Source organism: Neoarius graeffei, chromosome 7 (genome assembly GCF_027579695.1).
Source record: "Neoarius graeffei isolate fNeoGra1 chromosome 7, fNeoGra1.pri, whole genome shotgun sequence".
Classification (NCBI taxonomy): domain Eukaryota; kingdom Metazoa; phylum Chordata; class Actinopteri; order Siluriformes; family Ariidae; genus Neoarius; species Neoarius graeffei.
The window spans coordinates 39,109,756-39,135,427 of NC_083575.1; the positions used below are offsets into that span (position 1 = coordinate 39,109,756).

A 25,672-nucleotide genomic window follows, 5' to 3' on the forward strand; every position below is an offset into this window, starting at 1 on the left:
TGTCCAAGTTAACTAGCTATGTGTAAACGTTAACCGTGGACAAGGCGATGGCAACTTGGCGGGCAAATCCATAGAAAGTCACTTGACTAACCAGACTGCATAGCTATTGCAATGTTATCGCTAGCTCTACAAACACAGACAACTTCATTGCAAGCTTTCTCTTGGAATAAAACATTTATATACCTCAATATGCTTCCGTAGGATGGATGGCGAATTTTTGTAGGCCGTGATGTGGTTCGTTTTCAGCAAACATTTAAAACGTAACAAATCTTTAATCCTTTTGGAAAACTGAAACATGGGTTCTAGGTAAAGCCATGGGTGCATACATTCTCCAGAAGAACCGCCTCCTTCCATTCTGCCATCAACTGATCGTGTTCAAATAATGCTGATGAGAAATTGAACTTGATTTTATACAGTCTACGGACATGACGTGACCCTAGTGATTACTGACAGGCTGTCTCAGTGTCACCTACGAAAAAAGCGATCACGTTTTAGAAAAGAAAAGAAAAAAACCCATCCACTTTCAAAGCCACTTCATAGTAACGAGTAACAAGGACCTTGATAGAAATGTAGTGAAGTAAAAAGTATGATATTTGTCTTTCAAATGTAGTGAAGTTAAAGTCATAAGTTTCCAAAAAAAATAATACTCAAGTAAAGTACAGATACTTAAAAAGTGTACTTAAGTACAGTACTCAAGTAAATGTATTTTGTTACTGTCCACCTCTGTTATTAAAATTGTCTTGAAATAACCAGAACTCAAAGAGTTCTAAGAGAACAAATAAAGAGGGCTTCGTTTACAAAATTGTGTCCATGTTTTTGTGTGTGTGCACTCCCTGTTCTAGAGTAACTGAGTTAATGGGCTACAGTCCTGAAGATCTCCTGGGTCGCTCTGTGTACGAGTTCTACCACGCCCTCGACTCTGAAAGTGTCACCAGAAGCCACCAAAATTGTAAGTTGCTCATCTGTTCTGTATCACCCAAGGCTTAATACATAAGCCTTCCAAGCCTGTACCTCTCTCATAACTTCTGCTCTAACTCCAGTCATCAAAGGGAGCCTGCTGTTTAATAGCCATGTTACTGTGTCTGTTTTCATGCATATATTTTGTGATGCTAATGAGAGCAAAATAAAACCTTTATTGACCAGAAGAGTTCGCTTATAACAGACTACGTTGAAAGCAGTATATTAAGGAAGGAAAGGGGGGAAATGTTTCAAAGTTCTTGATATCCTTACGAACAATATTTCATTACTCATGGCTTGAAGAGAATAACAGCATGTCAGCAACCTCGCATTTATACCCCGAGGAAACACCGCTAAATAGTTTCTCTTATTTCTTGAGTGAAAATGTTTAATTATACAAAGTATGTCCAGATTAAAGAGAGCCATGGACATTCATAGGATACTTAACCCCTTGGCTGCCACCCGTAATTAATTGTAATGTGCTGGGCATATAGGACAAAAATAGGTCAAAATTGGGATATTTTGATAATCTTTCTCTAACTTGTTCAGAACTTCTCATCTCATCTCATTATCTCTAGCCGCTTTATCCTTCTGCAGGGTCGCAGGAGCCTATCCCAGCTGACTACGGGCAAAAGGCGGGGTACACCCTGGACAAGTCGCCAGGTCATCACAGGGCTGACACATAGACACAGACAACCATTCACACTCACATTCACACCTACGGTCAATTTAGAGTCACCAGTTAACCTAACCTGCATGTCTTTGGACCGTGGGGGAAACCGGAGCACCCCCACGCGGACACGGGGAGAACATGTAAACTCCACACAGAAAGGCCCTCACCAGCCACAGGGCTCGAACCCGGACCTTCTTATTGTGAGGCGACAGCGCTAACCACTACACCACCATGCCGCCTGTTCAACACTTAATATTTTTAATATTTGTATAGGAAAATCACAAAAAACACTGTTGTAGAGTAAAAATAACTTTAGTAATCAAAAACAATGGGTCTTGTCAATGAGAACCTGTCCATAAACATGAATTAATAGTACTTGAAAACACAATGTATACCAAGGGTCCACGTAACTGGGTACCATTTTTATGATGGTCTTTGGTATGACCCAACCATGAATAGAACTCACAATCTTCCGATTGAGAGGCAGACACGCTAACCACTAGGCCAACTCACAGTAGTGTACCACTGTGAAGTAAAAGTAATGTGCCACGTAAGGTACATAAAAGGAGGCGTTTATGACGAGTAGCGTACCTCATAAGACACAGCGGTAAAAGATTTCATGACGTACGTGACTCATCCAAGTGATTAGGCTCTTCTTTCTATTTCTCCTTTGCTTTCCATATTTCATTCAGTACAACTCTCTGCACACCGTCATCAGCAACCAGAGGAGCCTGTTCAGTGACAGAATGCTCCTTCCCAAGTGCAGGACTAACAGACTTAAAAACTCCTTTGTCCCTCACGCCATCAGACTGTACAACTCCTCTCTGGGGGGGAGGAGGGGTAACAGGAGGACAGAGTACGGGGAGGAGCAGTAGCCTAGCCTAGCCTGACAATAAGCAATACCGGACAATGTGCAATATAAATGTGCAATACCTCTCCTGCTGGACTTTTTTAATATCTTTTTAATATATTTGTATATGAGTGATTCCACGCTTATGGGTACTGAAATGGGGACATGAACTTATTCACCTAAAACCATTTCTTTTTTTACCATCAGGTCACAAAACATGTAATCTTTAATGAATGATATGTTAAAAGATAACTTTAATTTTCTGAGATGTAATAAAAACATATTTATATGCCAAAGTCAAGCCTATGAGTTCCAAAATGATGTCTGTTACATTACTTCTGTTACGACTGTCCATCTCACGTCTGTTACAAATTAATTACAATCTAGCTATATACCATGTTAATCTTATTGAAAGAATGTGTATGTTTATTCTACTACACACGTTTATTAATTATATTTGCTAAAACATCACCTTCCTATGTTTCAAAAAGTAATTCTACATTGTTAAAATTGAGAATATATATGTCCACAACACTTCTGTTACGTTCTGACTTTGGCATATAAATATGTTTTTATTACATCTCAGAAAATTAAAGTTATCTTTTAACATATCATTCATTAAAGATTACATGTTTTGTGACCTGATGGTAAAAAAAGAAATGGTTTTAGGTGAATTTTTAAAAATAAGTTCATGTCCCCATTTCAGTACCCATAAGCGTGGAATCACTCATATGTAAATACTTAATTTATTTATCTAGAAGTTTTCTAAAGACTTAATTTATCTAGAAGTTCTCTCTTTTTTCTATTCTATTCTCTGTTTATCCTATAATAATGCTACTGGAATTTTGATTTCCCTGAGGGAACCCTCCCAAAGGGATCAACAAAGCTCTATCTAATCTAATCTAATCTAATCTAATCTAATCTAATCTAATCTAATCTAATCTAATCTAATCTAATCTAATCTAATCTAATCTAATTAACAATAGTTTGTTTGAAGAAATTTGTACTGAGAGTGAGAATATTAATTCTGGACCTGCCAATTGTGTTGTCACCCAGGAACTATATCTAGCATTATGGTTTTGATAGTTTGTTAACACTTTGGTTTTTAAACCTGCATTCATCTTTGCTTGATTTTATCCACCAAGAAGTCTTTGTGAGTTTAAAAAGTGATTCTAGACTAAGTGCATCTTAAATAATTTTTTTTAAACAATTTAGTACACGGAGTTTGCATGTTCTCCCCGAGTCTGCGTGGGTTTCCTCCGGGTGCTCCGGTTTCCCCCACAGTCCAAAGACATGCAGGTTAGGTTAACTGGTGGCTCTAAATTGAGCGTAGGTGTGAATGTGAGTGTGAATGGTTGTCTGTGTCTATGTGTCGGCCCTGTGATGACCTGGCGACTTGTCCAGGGTGTACCCCGCCTTTCGCCCGTAGTCAGCTGGGATAGGCTCCAGCTTGCCTGCGACCCTGTAGAACAGGATAAAGCGGCTAGAGATAATGAGATGAGATGAATTTAGTACACCTAGGAAAATGATCAAACTATATAATCTATCTTTTAGGTACTCTGCTTCAGTAAGCGCAGTTCATTTTTTGTGCATGTTTATTTATTTATTTTTAAAGTCCCAGAAATGCATTCTTACCGTAACCTGAGAAAAAGTATATCAAGCATTGTCAGGTCAGGCAAACTGCATGTTTGTGATCAGAGACTGCTATTTATAGGATATTTGTTCATGGTTGGTAATACATCATCTCATCTCATTATCTCTAGCCACTTTATCCTTCTACAGGGTCGCAGGCAAGCTGGGGCCTATCCCAGCTGACTACGGGCGAAAGGAAGGGTACACCCTGGACAAGTCGCCAGGTCATCACAGGGCTGACACATAGACAACCATTCACACCTATGGTCAATTTAGAGTCACCAGTTAACCTAACCTGCATGTCTTTGGACTGTGGGGGAAACCGGAGCACCCGGAGGAAACCCACGCAGACAACATGCAAACTCCACACAGAAAGGCCCTTGCCGGCCCCGGGGCTCAAACCCAGGTCCTTCTTGCTGTGAGGCAACAGCGCTAACCACTACACCACCGTGCCGCCCTGGTTGGTAATAACCTAGGCTAATTATTTAACTAGGGTGTTTAAAGGCAAATTTATGTTTCTAAATACATTTCATTGCTCTTTAAAGTACCATCACAACTGCCATTGAAGCAACAAATCATCTTCAAATGCAGACATTCATCTCTCTGAAATGCATGTAGCCATTGACCCCCTTTCTCTGTGTTTTCATAATGCCCCTGAATACCCTCACCACTGTGCCCAGTTCAATTAGTCCTCAACATGAATCTGTGTTAATCCCATGTCACAATGAAGTGGGCTTTCAGATGGCAATGCGCGTCTGCCTGCCTAATCCAAACAACCCTGAAACTCTATATCTGGTGAGATTTACAAAACCTGGACTGTCCACACACACACACACAAACACACACACTGTTGAAGGGAGGGGCACTGAGGCCATCAGACCCTGAGGCAGACAAATTGCATTTCACATGTGCATATGAGTTATGATCGCGATTCAAAAGAGCCTTATTGGATTGGCTCTATTAGGGCCGACTGCAGCAAGCATTAGGAAGTCTTGAATTGCATTATGGATGACTTGTGACAGGGGGAGATAAAAGCATCGAATAGAGCAGGGATGACTTGCCCTTGCTTTGGCCAGGTGTCCCAGATTGCCTCCTAATCAGATACTGTAGGTGGACTGGCTTCTATCTGCAGTGACATTAACATGTAATTAAGGCCTTTTCACTGTGTGGTGAAAAGAATAGAAACCAGAAAAGCAAGTGTTGATCTGGATTGAATTTGTTGAAAGTGAAAGGCAGAAGTCACTTCCTATATGTGTGTATATATTTTATGTCTCATACATGAAAAGGCCTGAATAAACAACCTGATTAGTGGGCCCTAGAGCTATGAACCATGAATTGTGCACATGCATCACTGCCAGTAGCTCGTTATACATTTACATTTACACCATCTGGTAGACGCCATTATCCAGAGTGACTTACAAACATACTTTCTTCTCTCTTGCTAGTACAAATTGGTCATGGTTTAAGAATAATGTTAAGCTAAAATGCTTAATGCAATAATTTGCAACAGCAACAAAAACATTATAATTGAGGTTTTGTTTTTTAAATTAGTGTTCATTTAAGTGCTTAGCAAAGAAGCAAGTTTTCAGTCTTCAATTGAAGACAGCCCATGACTCGGCTGTATAGACAGTCAAGGGAATTTCATTTTACCACCTAGGTGCCAGTGCAGAGAAGAGTTTTGATTAATGTCTTGTCTGTATCTTGAGGAATGATGGGTCAAGACTCAAAAGGGAATGTCGTGCAGAGCAGGGTTTGATAAGTGCCTTCAAGTAGGATTGGCTTTGTAGGCAAGCAGCAGTGGTTTAAATCTGGTGGGATTAAATATAGGAAGCTAGTTGAGGGAATGCATTGATGGGGTGGTGTGGGAGAACTTGGAGACTTTGAGAAACAGTCCTGCAGATGCTTTGTATGTCAGTTGCAGGAGTCGGGGAAGACTGAGAAGCAAGTAGTATAGTCTTGAGATGACAAGGGATGGAACAAGCACCTGAGTGGCCTCCATGGAGAGAAATGGCCAGACCCAGCTGATCTTGTAAAATTGAAGCATGCATGACCAAGTCAGGGTAGAAATATGAGGAGAGAAATATACAGTAATTAGTTGTCCAGAACTGTCCTATGGTTGCATGTGTTGATAGATGGTGTGATCCAGGAGTTCATCTTCACGGGATCTTGACATAGGGATGCTTTTCCAGGGATATGGAGCAGCTCAGCCTTCCTGAGATTTAGTTTCAGGTTATAAGCTACCCTTCGTGACAGGATCTTTAGCAAACATGCTGAAATCTGTGCAGAAACATGAATCTTTAAGGGAAAGGAGAGAATGAGTTGAATGTCATCGGCATAGCATGATGTGAAAAACCATATGAGGCTATAACCTCACTAAAAGAGTGGGTGAATAGAAAAGGATCAACCACTGAACCTTGTGAGACACCAGTTGAGTAACAGTGTCACCTCATGTGGTTGTCTCGGCAGGAAACAAACCAACACCATGCTGCACCACTAATTCTAAGGCTCATGGGGATAGACAGAAGAGTCTTGTGACTGATATTGTGAAGGCTGCTCGGAGGTCAAGGAGGAAGAGCATTGATGATCGTGGCTGATCTAGCAGCGTGAAGCTTCTTAGTAATAGCCACAAGAGCCGTGTCTGAAACCAGACTGGTTGGTTATTGGACGTTGTTCCGCATAAGAAAGTGAAACAACTGATTATATACATCATGTTCAAGTATTTTAGAAAGAAGTGATATCAGTTTGCTAGTTGCATGCTCAAGGTGTCTAGTGTGGGCTTTTTCAGGTTGGCTATAACTCTTACTGTCTTATGGAAAAAGTATAATGACCCAAACAATAGACAGGAAAACACTACAGTGAAATGTGTCCTACATTGTGTTCCTGGGCTTTCTCCCACAACAGCACCTAGCCCAAGGCTGCTAGCAAGTTAGAGAATGGGCTCTCTATGCTGCTAACTTTAGGCCTCTGTGGATTCAGCTGAACGATTGGCTAGGACAATGTGACCGGTCTGCAGATCAGCATATGCTAGTGTGGGTTAATCCTGCCTTAGTGAACCCTATGACCCTCAGCCCACTGCTTTCCCACACAAAATTTGGGCTGGGTCCAAGAAAGAAGAGACAGGCTCATATTGTCAAAACTAATATATGTGATTTTGCACTGTCTGTGTCTGCATATTAGCCCTGAATCTGCTATTCTTCATCAAAGGGCACAACAGGTTTTAATCTGCAGTGTGTGTAGGGCTGCAAGAGATATTTGATGCATAAAATAAAATCATCTTGCACATATTTTTTTTTTACTTTGTGTGGATCTTTGATCATCTAATTAATGCTGTACCATGTATAACCAAACATCAGGATACAATTTAAAAATAGATGTTGTAAATCCAAAAAAGAATTCAATAAAAGTATGACATATTTCTTTCTTTCTGTAAATTTTTACTGTTCAAAATTTCAAATGTCTGTTTAAAAATGTATAAAAAGTTTAAAAATTGTAAATGTGCCATTCTACACTCACTGGCCACATGTACTCCTGCTTATTCATTCAATTATCCAGTCAGATATACACATGGCAGCAGCAGAATTCATAATGTTAATGTTCACATCAAACTGGGGACAAAACATGATGCCAGTGACTTTAACCATGGCATGATTGTTGGTGTCAGATGGGCTGGTTTAAGTATTTCAGAAACTGCTGATCTCCTGGGATTTTCACACACAACAGTCTCTAGAGTTTACACAGACTGATGCGAGAAGCAGAAAAAACATCCAATGAGTGGCAGGTCTGCACGGGGAAGAGAAACGTTGATGACTGAGATCAGAAGAATGACCAGACTGATTCGACCTGACAGGAAGCTTACAGTCAAATAACCACTCTTTACAACCGTGATGAGCAGAAAAGCATATCAGAATGCACAACAGGTCAAAACCTGAGGCTGAAGGACTACAACAGCAGAAGACCACACTGGGTTCCACTCCTCTCAGCTAATAACAAGAATCTGAGACCACTGTAAACAAGAGCTCAAAGCAGCCTGGCCATTGTCCTCTGACCTTTCTCATTAACAAGGCGTTTCCTCCGGCAGAACGCCTGTTTACTGGATTGTTTGGGGTTTTTTTTTTGTTTGTTTTGTTTTGTTTTTGCACCATTATGTGCAAACTTTAGAAACTGCTGTGAGTGAAATCCCTGGAGAGCAGTAGTTTCTAAAATAACCAAGATCAGTTTGTCTGACAAAAACATCCAGCAATCAAAGTGAACATTTGCTAAAGTTCTTGATCTGTATCTGAATTATTTTATGCCTTGAATTGCTGCCACCTGATTGGCTAATTGGATAATTGCATGAATGAGCAGAGTTGTAGGTACTTCCAGTTCTAAAAACATTAAGTAGCAGAACATTTTTAAACTCTATATAGATTTAATAAGAGTTACATTCCACTGCAAAGTTTTTTTGTTTTTTACATGTCCTAATGATAATAATTAAAATAACTAACCTTGAGGTTGGCGGCACGGTGGTGTAGTGGTTAGCGCTGTCGCCTCATAGCAAGAAGGTCCAGGTTTGCGGCCGGCGAGGGCCTTTCTGTGCGGAGTTTGCATGTTGTCCGCGTGGGTGTGCTCCGGTTTCCCCCACAGTCCAAAGACATGCAGGTTAGGTTAACTGGTGACTCTAAATTGACCGTAGGTGTGAATGGCTGTCTGTGTCTATGTGTCAGCCCTGTGATGACCTGGCGACTTGTCCAGGGTGTACCCTGCCTTTTGCCCGTAGTCAGCTGGGATAGGCTCCAGCTTGCCTGCGACCCTGTAGAAGGATAAAGCGGCTAGAGATAATGAGATGAGATGAGACATGTCCTAATGTTAATAATTAAAATAAATAATCTTGAGGTTGGCGGCACGGTGGTGTAGTGGTTAGCGCTGTCGCCTCACAGCAAGAAGGTCCAGGTTCGAGCCCCGTGGCCGGCGAGGGCCTTTCTGTGCGGAGTTTGCATGTTGTCCGCATGGGTTTCCTCCGGGTGCTCCGGTTTCCCCCACAGTCCAAAGACATGCAGGTTAGGTTAACTGGTGACTCTAAATTGACCGTAGGTGTGAATGGTTGTCTGTGTCTATGTGTCAGCCCTGTGATGACCTGGCGACTTGTCCAGGGTGTACTCCGCCTTTCGCCCGTAGTCAGCTGGGATAGGCTCCAGCTTGCCTGCGACCCTGTAGAACAGGATAAAGCGGCTACAGATAATGAGATGAGATGAGAATCTTGAGGTTTGATTGTGTGTAAAGAATATTCAAGACGGTATTATGTGTAATAGTTACAGTCCGAAATATGTGTTCAACGTATTACACTAATATTTAAAAGGTTATTGAATGATGTTCTAATTTGATCATCAAAAATGATTATTTTCTTTGTTCTACAGTATGCACAAAAGGGCAGGCTGTGAGTGGACAATACCGGATGTTGGCCAAGCATGGGGGCTTTGTGTGGGTGGAGACTCAGGGCACCGTCATTTACAGTAGCCGCAACTCTCAGCCACAGTGCATCGTGTGTGTCAACTATGTCCTGAGGTTGGTTAAAAAGGCTTAAATCTGCACACCACATCTTTGCTGTAACATGATTTATATTTTCCAATATTCCGTTTGATTGCAATGAACCCAAATGAAATTTAAGAATTTATGAAAACTTATTATTCCCCCATGTCCCTCTTTTGTTTGAAAGTGATATTGAGGAGAAAGCCACAATCTTCTCTAAAGACCAGACAGAGTCGGTTTTGAAGACAAATATGAGCAGTTTCTTCAGCCAGCCTGGATCTACTGTGGCCTCTGAGACTAGTGGAGCCATCTTCACCAAGTTCAAAGAGGAACCCGAAGATCTCACCCTCTTGGCACCGAATCCTGGCGATTGTGTCGTTCCACTTGACTTTGGTAATGCCAGAACAAGCTCATAATTCCTCTTGCTATCTTAAATAGAAACATGAGCTCTCTTGAAGAGTAGTTCATACTTCTGCTGTGTGATATTCAGTGACACTTTACAGGTGATGCGTCTTGCATTGTAGGTCATCCTTCATTTGAGGAATACCCAGTGAGTGCTAAAGTTTCTCCGATGCATCCTTCTGCCAATCACCCAGTCACTGAGTGCCATAACTTGCCTAAAATGGGCGGCACCTTGTCCGTACCCCAGGCTCCACCACCCAGCAGTGCCACTCCCAGCATAAGCAGCTGCTCTACGGTAAAATCAAGGCTCCCTAAACACCTTTAATGGGCTCTTCTGTTATCTAGATAAGTACAGAATTGACCTTTTTTCATTGTGGAGCCTTAGTGGTTGCATCTTGTTCTACAGCCCAGCAGCCCAGATGATTACAAATGCCCGGTGGATGACCTGAAGATGGAGATCACAGAGAAACTGTTTGCTATGGACACCCAGGGGAAAAACTCTTACAATCAAGAGGTAGATGCTAGTTAGAGGTTGTTTAGTTAGTCTGTTATATTTTAAACATTTTGTGAGTGTTTGCTGACATTCTGTACGTGATCATCTGCTATGTCAGTCAGACTGCCCCATCAATTAAAGTAGATGGTATTGGGCCATCTTTATTGACAAACGTACCAAATTCTATTGCTAAAAGTTTGGCTTGCTAGACTAGTATGTGTGTGTGTGTGTGAGAGACTAAGTGATTTGAATTATACAAGTAGAGTATGCATACTACAGTTACATTTTCAGACCCATTTTAAATGCTGTGCATGTTTTTAAAGCCATTCAGTGTTCAGAAAGCATCAGAAAAGCAGGGTTTGCATATTTCTAGCCCTATTCTCTTCTGTTCCTTTCAGAGTGACCTGAGTGATCTGGACCTGGAGACATTGGCCCCCTACATTCCAATGGACGGTGAAGACTTCCAGCTAGATCCCATCTGTCAGGAGGAACCTCTGCCTGATGCTGCTGCTCTGGGTATTTCTCAGTATAGCTTCAACAACATCGCCAACTTCTTCCAGCCACTGACCCCACCTCCAGAGGCTTACTTCCAGCCCAGCCCACACTCTGCTAGGGACAAGCAGGCACCCAATGCTGCCACAGTGGAGCCCTGGCCCCCCATATTTTATACGAGCCCCATGCCTCTGGGACACCACATGAACACAGCCAGCATACCACTGGCCTCTATGGGTGGGCATCATGGTCTGCAATGGCCACCTGACCCGCCAATAAATTACTCCAATACCAAAGGTGGTGTGATAGACTCCTTGATGGATAAACACTCACGTCAAGCTCTGCAAACAAATTGCATGTCCCTCCACAATCAAAGGTGACTCCATAGAATGGTGCTGAATGTATTTTCTGAATGGATTGCATTTGCAGTGACGTTTTTGCTGTTAGAGTAACAAGTATGTCATTTGGCAGGTCTGTGGAGAAATACGGACCTTGTAAATCCTACAGAGACGCAAGCCCAGTCCGGCCCCCAATACCAAACACTATGAAGCGCTCATTTTCGCAGATGAGCATGGTAAGTCCATCTCGTGTGTGTGTGTGTGTGTGTATGTACTTGCTCATTTATGCACTTATCCAATCATGTGGCAGCAGCACAACGCATAAAATTATGCAGACACAGGTCAAGAATTTCAGCTGTTGTTCACACCAAACATCAGAATGGTAAAAATTGTGATCTCTGTGACTTTAACCCTGGCATGGTTGTTGGTGCCAGATGGGCTGATTTGAGTAATTCAGAAACTGCTGATCTCCTGGGAATTTCACACACAATAGTCTCTCGAGTTTACACAGAATAGTGCCAGAAACATTGAGTGAGCGACAGTTCTGTGAATGGAAACGCCTTGTTGATAAGAGAGGTCAGAGGAAAATGGCCAGATTGATTTGAGCTGCCAGGAAGGATTTAGTAACTCAGATAATCACTATTTACAGCCATGATGAGCAGAAAAGCATCTCAGCATGAAAGGATGTAGAAAACAGATACCCCTTTTCCACCAAATCAGTTCCAGGGCTGGTTCGGGGCCAGTGCTGGTGCTGGTTCACAACTCGTTCAACTTGCGAGCCAGCTGAGAACCAGTTTGCTTTTCCATAGCTCGCGGTGCTAAGGGAAGCCACGTCATTACGTCACTGTATACATCAGTTACGTCATTGTATACGTCAGTTATGTCGCTACGTTTGCATAAACCTTGGCGTGAATATCAAAGCAAAAACAACACGGAAGAAGCAGCAACAACAATAATAATAATAATGGATGACTTCGCGTTTGTACAGCTGCTGCCTCTCGTCGCTTAAAAATGGCGATCTTTCGCGGTCTTGTTATTGTTGTTGGTCTTAACAACTCCGCCCCCCCGTTGACGTAAGCGGTTCTTTCCTCTGGCCCAGCAGAGAGTTGGTGCTAGCCTGGAACCGGTTTTTCTGGCCCCAGAGCCAGTTCTTTGTCAGTGGAAACAGAAAACACGGTTCCAAACTAAGCACTGGCCCCGAACCAGCCCTGGAACTGCTTTGGTGGAAAAGGGGCAAGAGAGGACAGGGGATGTGTCCCCTCCCCCCCACCCATCGTTGCATTTCTTTTCATATATTTTTAAACAGCAATGTATCATGTGTGCTTTCACAAATATGCGTTAATATTTTGTTGCCTGTTGCACTTACTGAAAATTCGATTGTATTTAGTGAGGTGATCATTAAGATAATTTTAAAATTCCAGCTACTTTAATGAAGATTTAGCGCAGATGTGTAGCAAAAGAAAAAAAAAAGGCTCTTATATGGGAGTCAGCTTTCAATGTTCACCAAAAAGAGCTGACTCATTCACAAAATGGCATCACTACCCTTAGCAAAAAGAAGTTTAATCAAGTGTGCTACAAGTATACTTATACTAAAATCGAGGAAGTGTACTTGAAGGTTACTTCTTATAAACTAATTCTTGATACACTTACAACATAGTACAGGGAAGTATACTTGGTTTATACTGAACCAAGTATAAAAAAGTATAAGTAGACCTATATCAATACTAAGACTTACACTTATACATTACTTTAATACTAAAACTTATACTTGGACCTAAGTATACTTTGTAAATCTTTTTGCCACAAAATAGGAATGCTTAGCATATATCTTGCTTCAAGAGCACAATAAGGTCAACTCATTAATTGACTCAACGTTTAATTTATATATTTATACTATATGTATATATTATATTTATAATTTATATTACATTATATTTTATATATATATTATATGTATAATTTATATTACATTAGCTGAGCTATACAGCTGGTAAGTGATTAGGGAATCCAACCTGATCAGAGGGCCCCTCTCACCCCCTCCATCACTCCTTCCAACTGCTCCCATCAGGCTGGCGCTACAATGTACCACTATAAACAAAAAGTCCTTCATCCCCTCTGCAGCAGCCTTACTCAACAGCACATGATGAACATTACCAGCCAACCCAACCGTCAACATGCATGTCTTGTTTAATGTCTTATTATAATTCTGGAGATTAACACTTAGTCATTATGTGTACTGAATTGCATTATCTTCATGTACCTTACACTTCATCATACACAAAAACAGGAAAACAGAAAAAAGTTTGGCTTGACTTTATTTATTTAACTAGTCCCTTTCAAAAGGGTTTGGCAATGGTGTTATGTACAGTGTGTCAGCTGTTTCAACAAGGACACATTTTGTTTTGATCATGTCAGGCGAGACAGCATGAACAGTTTCAGTTTTTTGAACATCATATACAAAATGACTTTGTACATTTATTTGCGAATCTTTACATACAGGCCTGCCTGATTTACTAAGTACGTCAACTAAAACACAACATAGTTTGCGACATGGACAAAAAGCAGAGATTTCATGTGAACATATTTGTTTAAAAACAACCAATTCTATAATACAACAAAATGTACCATCTTTCAAGTATGCAGCACTGTTGAATCTCTTCTTTAGTCTGTCATAGGTTTTACTGTGGTACGTAACTCCATCAACCAAAAAACGGTTGTAAGACCAAAAGCAGTTACTTAGTTTCCCACACAACTTTTCAATGGCAAGCCTATATGACATTTTTATACTGGTTTCCCTTAGCAAAAAGTAGTATACTTAAAGTTCATTTTGTAAAGTACGTATAAGTATATCAAGTGTACTACAGGCCATGTACTTCAAGTGTACTAGAAAGCATACTAATTTAATACTTCTTCGGACTAAATTGGAACATTTTAAGTTTATAAAAGTATACTTCAAAGTTACTTTTAAGTTAGCAAAAGTACTCTTTAAGTACTCTCATCTATACTATATCTATACTGTAAATGTACTTGGTATATCCCTCTTGTATACTTACAGTATATAACTAGTACAATGGCAGTACATAAATAAGTGTACTTATGATATACTTCAAGTACACAATAAGGATATACCAAGTACATTGATAGTATATAAATGGATATACTTGAAAGTGTACTTTTGTAAACTTAAAACGGACTTGAAAGTATACTTTTATAAACTTAAAATGTTCCAATTTAGTCCGAAGAAGTATTAAATTAGTATGCTTTCTAGTACACTTGAAGTACATGGCCTGTAGTACACTTGATATACTTATACTTACACTTCAGAATACTTTACAAAATGAACTTTAAGTATACTACTTTTTGCTAAGGGTAAGCAGCGTGAGGTTGTGTAGAAGCAGAGAGTTAGCTGTCCGGTTTACAGGATAGCATGTATAACACACTGCACATTGCATTCAGGTACAATCAGAACTGATAGGAGGCTACATTATGTTATGGTAACCTTAACATAATCTAATGAACCTTGCTATACCAATAGTTCTGGCTGAGTTTCGCATAGCAGCTTCTTGGTAATTGCTAAGTGAAACTATGGCTTAACAGTCCCATTCTCTGAAGAAAAGTCTAGAGGAGGAAAGAGAACATGAAGTAACAGACATGTTGGTGTATGATGACATTATCAACCTCTTCAAATTGCAGATTATAAGTAAGGCCAGTACAGTTTCCTTTTGTAGTTTGACCTGTCATAAGATTAGCTCGGTTAGTTTTAGCTTTGTGGCTAAAAACACTTGGGTTAACTGTTGTAGTGCGTCTTTTTTCTAAAACAGTTCATCCATCATCCGTAGCCGCTTATCCTGTCCCACAGGGTTGCAGGCAAGCTGGAGCCTATCCCAGCTGACTATGGGCAAGAGGCGGGGTACACCCTGGACAAGTTGCCAGATCATTGCAGGGTTGACACAGACAACCATTCACACTCACATTTACACCTACAGTCAATTTAGAGCCACCAGTTAACCTAACCTGCATGCCTTTGGACTGTGGGGAAACCAGAGCACCTGGTAGAAACCCACACAGACACGGGGAGAACATGCAAACTCCACACAGAAAGGCCCTCGCTGGCCACTGGGCTCAAACCCAGGACCTTCTTGCTGTGAGGCGACAGTGCTAACCACTACACCACCGTGCCACCCAAAACAGTTCATTAAGCCATAATTTATTTCCAATGCTTATATTCTAGCCAAAGATTTTAATCAAGGTCTTGAATGATTTAGGCTACAACAGGTAGGGTCAATAATTCCTAGAGCTGCAATAAATTAATGAATTAACTTAATGAGCCACAGACAAAGGATCTTTAGGAAGATGCTAAAACGACTTCTAGTTGTCTTTCAGAACTTTATTTTTGAATTCCGGAGAACAATAGCTACCTATCGTCTTGAAAATACAATCTTTCTTATAAGTTAGCTGTTTGAACTCTACTTCTTCCTGTCAATGTGGCCCTGATATGGTTTGTGAAGTCAACCACTACATATCTATACTCCCCAAATGACCCACCCCCAGGGGCAAATTTGGTACTCCCAGTGTCAAACTACTTCCTACGCCACTGTCAGTATGCACAAAACATCTAAGCTTGAGGTTCAGCAGAAGACCACATTTGAGTTCCACTCCTGTCAGACAACAGCAAGAATCTGAGGCACAGACACACTCAAATTGGACAGGCGAGGATTAAAAAATTAATCACCTTTTTCCAGTCTTCAACTGTCCAGTTTTAGTGACCGTGTTCATGATAGCCTCAGATTATTGTTCTTGGGTGAAAGGAATAGAACCTGATGTCTTCTGCTGTTGTAGCCCATCCATCCCAAGGTTTTATGTGTTGTGCCTGCTGAGATGCTTTTCTGCTCACTGTGGTTGTAAAGAGTGATTATTTAGGTTACTGAAGACTTCCTGTCAGATCAGACTGGTCTAGTCATTCTCCTCTGATATCTCTCAAGGTGTTCTTCTATGTAAACTGTAGAGACTGGGGTGTGTGGGTGTTAATTTTATGTTGATACACTCATGTATTGTATAGGGGGTATCATCTGCTACTAAGCTGCCAGGTATGTGGAAAAGGATGAAGAATGATAGCTGTGCCATTTTGAACAGGACGTATCAAAGCAGCAGTGCCTTAACAGGTAAGGAGTCCCTCAGCCTAAAACCTCACACACACACACACACACACACACACACACACTCAAGCCTACAGCAGAAATGAGATGCTAGAGTCCTAATGTATAATACACTACATGGCCAAAACTTTGTGTACGCTTGACAGTCATACCCATAAGTGGGCCTTCCCCAGACTGCCCAAACCTGTTCCAGCATGACAAGAAGCCTTTGTCACATGCACACTCAAGCACAGTGAAATTCGTCCTCTGCATTTAATCCATCTGAACCAGTGAACACACGCATGCACACATACAAGTGAGCAATGAGCACACAGACATACCCAGAGCAGTGGGCAACTATGCTACAGAGCCCAGGGAGCAGTTGGGGGTTAGGTGCCTTGCTCAAGGGCACTTCAGCCCAAGGCCACCCCATATTAACCTAACCATGTCTTTGGACTGTGGGGGAAACCAGAGCACCCGGAGGAAACCCACAGACACGGGGAGAACATGCAAACTCCACACAGAAAAGCCCCAGCCGGCCACTGGGCTCAAACCCAGAACCTTCTTACTGTGAGGAGACAGTGCTAACCACTACACCATGCCACCCAATGCCCAGTGCACAAAGCGAGGTCCATGAAGACATGGTTTGCCAAGGTTGGAGTAGAAGAACTTAGTGGTGTCAGGAATGGCGAGCTGAAGTGAAGTGAGGACCCAAGAGCAGACTCAAAACAGGCAGTGTAACAAGAAAACTTCTTTAATGAAGATGGCAGAAAAGCAAAAAGGTACAGTAGGGCTCAGGCAAAGATCGGTAGTCAAAAAACAGGCCAGGAGGTCAAACACACAGAGGAGCAAGTAGACACGATCAGGGACCAAAAAAAAAAACGGACCGAAAAACCTTCACAAAAAACGATGAACACAGGGACAACGGAAACCCAAGAAGAGGTAGCAAAAAACACAATACAAAAGAACAGGCAAGCAAAAACAGGGACAAAAAACTGGACAGAAAAACTAGACAAAAACCAAGGAAAACATTAGGCAGGGGGAATCAAGAAGACACAATACCAATGAGCTGTAGGGAGGCAAGGAAAGTCTACAAGAGACAGTCTGGCAAATGGAGTAGCTCCAAACAGTCCTTAATAAAAAGCCCTGGCTGATGGGAGAGGAGTGGTAGCAGGTGTGGGAGTGCCGCTTCAGGAAATGGCCTTCAGCAAGGCAGGACTGAATTCCTGTCCTGGATCCGGCCTGTAGCCGGCATGGAAGTCCCACAATCTAAGGCATGGATGGACTGGACCGGACTGTGACAAGTGGAAGAACTCATAAAAACACCTATGGGTGTAATGGTCACAAAGTTTTGGCTATAGAGTGTGTGTATATAAAATATACCATACTCGGTAGGACTTTGTATAGGTACACTAATGCATAGTGCATTTTTTTAAGTGCAGGTGTTGTGTTAATAATGCCACTGTAGTGCCTTTAGGTATACCGAGGTACCATAAAACCATTTCTGAATATAAATCAGAAAATTATTCATTGCTTTAGCCCATTTCATGTAACTTATTGTTAGTCCTACAGCTGAATTGTTCACTGCATCTAGGAATTGAATAGTTATGCACTTGCATTTTTTGCTGTGCAGTTGAGCACATGGGCCACCAGCAAAGGAAGACTCAGTACCACGGTAATCAAACAGCGCTGGGGAAAAAAGACTACCCAGAACAGCGCTGTAACTACATAGACTACAACATGCTGCCCAACACAAAAATGGAAGGTGAGCTCATGATCTATGATTCAGAATCATTCTGTATCTGAATTTTACAGCTGTGTTCAGAGTTGGCAACTTAAGTTCTACCCGAGAAGCATTTAGATAGGTACAAATACAGAGAGAAATTTTTTATTCATTGCAGATTTAGTGCTGATAATGCAGCTTAAACCTTTAACCCTCCAGATAAGTAATGACTTGCTTAAGATGCTGTCTTCTCAGATCACCTCTATTTGCTTATAGTACAATTTAAAGGGACAATCCTATTCATTAGTGTCATATAGTATGTCATTGGTCAAATGCATTGGAAAGTTTTTGAGTGCACCGTGAAATTCAGCATGATATTGTGGTTACGTCAAACGGTTAGACAGCAGAGTGGTGCTGGATTTAATACGGCTCCTTGTTTGAAAAAAAATCTCACACAGGAAGAATGTGTACAAGTTCATTTTCAAAATTACGCATAACTGAGACACACCTTTGTTTTACTCTGACTCTCCAACTCTCATACAACCTCTGAATGTCACTTAGGTCTGTAGTTACTCCTGAGGTCTGATTACCAATGTGTGCAACTTTGATATTAAATCCAGGGCTTTGAACCAGAATTTTTTTCCTATTGGTTCGTTCCGAACAGAAACGGAATTTTAACGTTTCCGGTTTTGGGTTCCACCATTAAATAGACGTTCCCGAACCGGTTAGAACAAAAAAATTTCGTTCCCGGAACGGTTAATTACGTTCCCTGTCAGCTGTTTAACAAATGGCTATAAAATTATGTCTCTGTCTCATCCAGCTTAAGCCAAATGTAGGCTAATTCTATTACAACCTTCATTAAATAAGACAAGAAATAATTCAAAACAATTATTATTTCAAATGTTGGCGATTTGGATTCTCAGTATGTCTTCCCATCTACACAAACAGAAAAAGTGCCAAAAATGAAAGATAATTCATTTAGGCGCCATATTGGAAGACCAAGTACACATCTATGCAAGTACATACATACATAAAACAAACTACACCTGAAATGTAGCCAGGGCCGGTTCTGCCCTAATCTGGACCCGGGTGCAACATCACGCAACCCCCCCCCCCCCCCCCCCCCCCCCCCGAAAAAAACCCCCCACCAGTCTAAATCAGGACAACCATCACATAACTATAACTATAAACATTTTATATCAACTATTTTAACTAAATGGGCTATAATAAATAAGCCTGCAGGCAGCCATGGCGGGCTGCCTCAGAAAAGTAACCATTCAATGACACAACTGAAAGCCTGCAGCCACGGCGGGCTGCCTTAAAAAGTAACCATTTGTCCTACCTTAAAACTCGTTTTGCATTTTCTGCCTCCTTTTTTGTATTTTCGACCCTCCGTTTATTTTCTTTCCTTTTCTGAAAACCCGATTTGTGTCCAGACATTTTGTTCTGCTACCAACGAACTAACTCGTCAGGTCTCGTCTCTCGAGCCCGCGATGATTCCCGTGGGAAGGGCAACAACTGATACATTTTTACAAACAGCCAATAGGGAGGTTGCAACATTCAGGCTCTTCTTTGCTTAGACACTCAGTAATGCACTTACTCACTTATTATCACGTGGAGACGTGATAGTAGTCCACCTTCCCGCTCTCTCCATTCAGTCAGCGAACGTCACACAGGAAGTGAACCCCAGCGGGTCATAGAAACTTGCGCAGGAGAAGAATGACTTTTTTTTATTTGTAGGCTACGGAAACTTTGAGGAACGAAATAAAAACCGGTATTAACCGGTTACCATTATTTTTAATAAGCGTTTCTGTTCCGGAACATAAAAAATAATAAAGTTTCTGGTTTCGTTTCTGTTCCATGTGAAATAGAAAAAGTTCCCGGTTTTCGTTTTCGTTCCTTGAACCGGTTCAAAGCCCTGATTAAATCCTCAACTCTGCATATGATCCCTAATGCAAAACAGCGAAGAATTATAAATGCCTGAATTTCTGTAAATCTAACTGTGTAATACATGGATGAGACCAGTTATAGTTGACCTGCATGTATAGTAAATGATGATTTGGCATTCATAGGTGTGGCGAGCCGTCTGCTTGGGCCCTCATTTGAGATGTGCTGTCTGCCCGAGCTGACGCGTTATGAGTGCGAAGTGAACGTCCCCCTGCAAGGCAACCTGCACCTGCTGCAGGGCAGTGATCTACTGTGTGCTTTAGACCAGGCCACTTAGAGTGACCTTTTCTTAGTCAACTAACCTATCTATATCACTCACCTGGACTATCAACCACAATCCTGCTTATATTCATGCAGTGTGTTCGATCATGGTCCTTCATTACCCTTCCACTGCACATTGTACTATTTTCCTCTCAACATACCCTGCTCAATTCATCAGCCAGTCACTTCATGAGCACAAAATGTGCACAACAGCCAGACTCAAATGCACACACCTTTACCCTACCATATATAATAAGAATGTAGCTTTCGGTTTTCTGTTGTTATTGTCTTTATCTTTATAAATTATATGCAGTCTTATACATGGTATAATACAATATACACAAATTATACAGTATAATACTTTAGTTACAAAAGCTATTTCTTAAAGGTGCAATAGTCATTTTTTATTTCTCACTTGTACAAATAACCTGGAAGATGTAAAATGTAAAACATGATAAAATATAAAGGTTTAAGTCATGGTCTCAGCACACACTGGGAAAACCCATTTGAAAAACTGACTCCTGGTCTGAAATGCTTGTTTTTGTTTGACTGTGCCCCTTGTCAGTTATTTTGTAGACGGTCTACTCTACAGGCCACCATAGAGCCTATGGGTGGAGCTTCATGAACATGGGTGCGAATGAGGGGTTGGCACAAGGAGTAAAAAAAAAAAAAAGACAAGAAAAGAAAAGAAAATTCAGATGTCAGATCCACCTACTCAACTGTTAATGCACCTTTACTGTGCTGATTTATTTTCCTTTTATGTTAATTTTACTTCTTTTGGCAATCTGTTTCTGTGCCTTTAGCTAAACTTTTAGTGCATTTCTCTCTCGGTTTTGCTGTCCTACTCTCTTGAAGAAAGATAATCGACTGTAAGAATGTTATTTATCCTCAGACTTTCTGTATGTCTCTCTAAATTTCCTACCTCTGACACCTTAAGCCTTTACCTGTTCTATTTATGCATGCTTTAGTGCCTTCTCTGTTCAATTCCTAAAGTGTACAGCACTACTTTTCTTTCTGTTTCTCTCACTCTCTCTCTCTCTCTCTCTCTCTCTCTCTCCATGTGGTGACCACTCTATATAGTTTTTATTTTTTCATTTTAGCTGTATACATGATATTTAAAGGAGGATTATCTAAAGTTTCTATCATAAAGTTAAAGTTGTTAATGTTAAAGTTGTAGCACTCAAATACCTGGGTACTTTGTCTTGTCTACTCAGTAGATGTGGATCGGAGTGCTGATTTTAAGCGGTCTGTAGTGCTGGTATCTGTTCCTTTCTAGTGGCAGTTTTTCCCTTTGTGATACACAAAAGCATATTATATTTGTTGGCAGGCCAGTCCGGGAAAGGGGGGAGGGAAGAAAAAAATATTAAAATGAGAGAGTCTGTTTTTGAGATGTAGCAAATTAGCAAAAGTTCTATTCAACATTTTCACTTTGATCATTTATTAATGATATGTGTGACATTTGTGTTAAGAAATTGTCTTTAATATTTTTAATAGTATTTTTGTCACACTAGCCGAGGTTGTTTTTAAAGTCGAATGAACTAGTATAAAAATGGATTAATAAATTTTGACTTACTCTTCTTACTGTTTTTTAATAGTTGCATTTGTTGATGTAATCAACTATTCTTGCACCCACACACATCACAAAGGTGTATTGGCTGTTAAACTTGGAATAGTAAGAAACATCTTTCAGGAGGTCCTCCTCAATTGTCAGAAAACAATTTAGGAACAAAATACAATTCAAATACAATGTTCTGCTTCTGAGTTTAATTCAATATGAGACATTTACCACCCAAACAGTGCCCCATTCATTCACAGCCAGAACGAAATTCTAGACGCTGTGCTGTACTTTAAGCTACGCAGTTTAGAAGGCTAAGCAGCTCAGTAGATGTAGCAGTAGAGGCTTGCAAGTTTGATTTTGCATAAGTGGAAACTAATTTTGAACCCTAGGTCATTTTGTATAGGCCCCTAAAAAATGTCCTTGATGAACTTTTGATGTTTTTTTTTTTCCATCCTATCTGATACAATGTTAGGACATTATGCACAGTAGACACAATACCAATGGAAGATAAATGGACAGAGATATCAGTGTTCACTGTTGTAAGATACAGAGATACAGGCTGCTCAGTCTACCCACTGATGCACATCTCTCCAGTCTGAACAACATCTCTGTCCATCTGTTTTCCTCCGTCTAGAAATGACAAATTGCTGTATTTACAACCCCAAATCAGTAAAAGTTGGGATGGGTTATGTCGAAATTTAAATTGAACCTGAAAGTTATGATTTATAAATAATCTTTGACCTGTGTTGCACTCAAAACAATACAACAGCACATCATTTGATGTTTTACCTCATGAATTTTATTGTTGTTGTTGTTGTTGTTTTCAAAATAAACCCTTATTTCAATTTTTATTCTTGCAACACATTTAAAAAAAAAGTTGGGACGGTAAAGCATTTACCACTTTATAATGTTGCCATTCCTTCTCACAACACTTAAATAAAAAAGCTTTAGGGACTGAAGACACCAACTGATGAAGTGTTTCAGGTGTTATGTTGTCCCATTCTTCTGGCAAACAGGTCTTAAGGGGTCATGATTATCATATTTTTAATTTCAAAAGTCACCACACATTCTCTATTGAGGCAGAGAGGACAGGCACCCTCTTCTTCCACAGCTATGTCTTTGTAATGTGTGCAGAATGTGGTTTTACATTGTCTTGTTGAAATATCCCTGGAAAAGATGTCGTCTTGAAGGCAGCGTATGTTGCTCCAAAATCTCAATGTACTTTTCTGCATTAATGCTGCCATCACAGAAGTGTAAGTTACCTTTGCCAAGGGCACTGATACAACTCCATACCATGACAGACCCTGGCTTTTGGACTTGTTGCTGGTAACAATCTGGATGGTCCTTTTTGTCTTTGGTCCGGAGCACACAGCATCTATTTCTTCTAAAAGTTCTGGAATACTGATTTGTCTGACCACAATACACATTTCCACTGTATGATGGTCCCAGATGCCTCCGAGCACAGAGATGTTGATGGTGCTTCTGGAGACAGTTAATACTATATAAGGCTTCCTTTTTGCACAGTAATGTTTTAACTGGCATTTGTGGATGTAACTCTGTATTGTGGTGCTTAACAAAGGGTAATCCTGAGCCCATGTGGTTATATCAGCTATAGATGAATGATGGTTCTTGATGCAGCGCTGTCTGAGGGATTGGAGATCACAGATGTTCAGCTTTGGCTTGAGCCCTTGCCCTTTACACACCAAATTCCTCCAGGTTCCTTGAATTGTTTAATGATATTATGTACCTGAGCCCATGTGGTTATATCAGCTATAGATGAGTGATGTTTCTGGATGCAGCGCTGTCTGAGGGATCGGAGATCATGAGTGTTCAGCTTAGGCTTGTGCCCTTGGCCCTTACATATCGAAATCCCTGCAGATTCCATGAAACATTTAATGATATTATGTACTGTAGAGGGTAAAATATCCAAATTCCTTCCTATCTTTCTTTGAGGAACATTGTTTTGAAACATTTCAATAATTTTCTCATGTATTTGTTGACAAACTGGAGATCCTCAGCCCATCTTTACCTCTCAAAGGCTAGGCCTTTCCTGGATACTGATTTTGTACCAAATCATAATTACAGTTACCTGTTGACATCACTTGCTTCAAATTACATCATTATTTAATGGCTTTACCTCATTACTAGCCCTAAATTTCCCTGTCCCAACTTTTTTGGAATGTGTTGCAGGCCTGAAATACAGGAATGGATGTACAGTATATTAACATATAATTACATGAACGTAATTATTTTTTCTAGAAAAACAAAATATAAACCACAGTCAGATATACACTCATGATTAGTGGAAATCCTGTGGTTGAACACCAGCTTCAGGGCCAGATGTATATGACTCAATGTGGCTGAAAAATGCATGTGACATTTGTTCAATTTATTTGAAATGCAAATAATGAAGAGAAAATATTAATAAAAAGACCCTTGTGTCAGAACAAGAAAATGGCACAGAGGGTATTAATATGGCTCATATGCCATTAAATCCCCAATTGGCTTTACCCTAATGAAAAGAAAATGTGCACCTATAATTGATGTATGTGTTCATGACATAGGCTGTGTTAAAATAGTATTAAATTGTTCCCATCCTTGGCACTGGGATGGAACCCTTAAGGGTAAATCATTTGTATCTTTAATATCTTCTAAATGATATCTTTAATATGTATCTTTCGCCTCGAAATGTGGATCTAGTGTACTTAAAATGATTACATAAATGGGCCATGATTAGTTTTTAGAGTAAAGCTAATAGTATAGTACATGCACCTTTCTAGCTAAAAGATGCATTGTTGAGGCTACTACCTCAGCAGTGAGGAAAGGTACAGTTTAGTACCCTTTTTTTTCTGAGAGAGTTGGTTACTCAGGCTTCATTCCAATGAACAAACGGAATTAAAGCACAGAGTTTGCCTAAACTGTGCTTTCACCAAAATTCTAAAATTGTGTTGTATTATGAAATATTATTCGTAATAATACGAATATCTCTGAGAAGTAATGAAATATTATTCTGCAGGAAAAAAATGCACCTTTCACAACATTGGTTCCACTGCTATGAGAAAAACACATGGCACTAATTTACATCCAAGGCGGACAAATCACACACAAAACTCTCACGAAATGCCCTACGTATGCAGTAAGCTGCACTTCTCGAGCTTTTTGCATGCTCAAGTTGCACATTTTGTACATAACACCCAAAGGTTTGTTGTGGCTGAATTGAAAGCATGTGCAAAGAACATACATCTGGCCACCAGTGTTTTAAAAAGGTATTATCAACCATGAACAGGAATTTTTGCTGAAATTTTTGCTACAAAATTGATGCCAAGGTAAAACATAGTAAACGAAGTAAACTTGTATCGTATTGTATTGTGATGTGGTCAAATATATATTTTAACACTGTTGATGCTCTTTTAGATGTCTATTTTCTAAAACAGTCTCATTGTCTCCTTAAAAGTTTGGGCTTGTTAGTCACAGGAAGCAATTCTGTATTTTAATGTGCTAAACCATTATTATTATTATTATTATTATTATTATTATTATTATTATTATTATTATTGACATTAAGGTATGGGAAATATTACCCAGTGAAAAGTTGTATCTCTGCACTGATATCATAATAAAACATACTGATCTTTACTCTTTGTCTCCTGTTGTTATTTTTTTTTTGCGCTCGTGCCCAATTCAGTGTGTCACACATTTTTCTTTG

General features: G+C 40.2%; 1 protein-coding gene across 1 annotated transcript in view; it reads left to right on the plus strand.

Annotated features, from left to right (window-relative positions):
• Nucleotides 1-25,602, plus strand: part of epas1b (endothelial PAS domain protein 1b) — a 60,768-nt gene extending 35,166 nt beyond the window's left edge. Inside the window, exons 7-16 of the mRNA XM_060925609.1 lie at nt 843-949; nt 9,506-9,653; nt 9,805-10,010; nt 10,142-10,314; nt 10,426-10,533; nt 10,911-11,380; nt 11,476-11,578; nt 16,402-16,504; nt 18,111-18,242; nt 20,273-25,602. Coding sequence (XP_060781592.1) covers nt 843-949; nt 9,506-9,653; nt 9,805-10,010; nt 10,142-10,314; nt 10,426-10,533; nt 10,911-11,380; nt 11,476-11,578; nt 16,402-16,504; nt 18,111-18,242; nt 20,273-20,424 — 1,702 coding nt within the window. The 3' untranslated portion in view covers nt 20,425-25,602. The remainder of the gene's footprint in view (nt 1-842; nt 950-9,505; nt 9,654-9,804; nt 10,011-10,141; nt 10,315-10,425; nt 10,534-10,910; nt 11,381-11,475; nt 11,579-16,401; nt 16,505-18,110; nt 18,243-20,272) is intronic.
• Nucleotides 25,603-25,672: the final 70 nt, after the last annotated feature.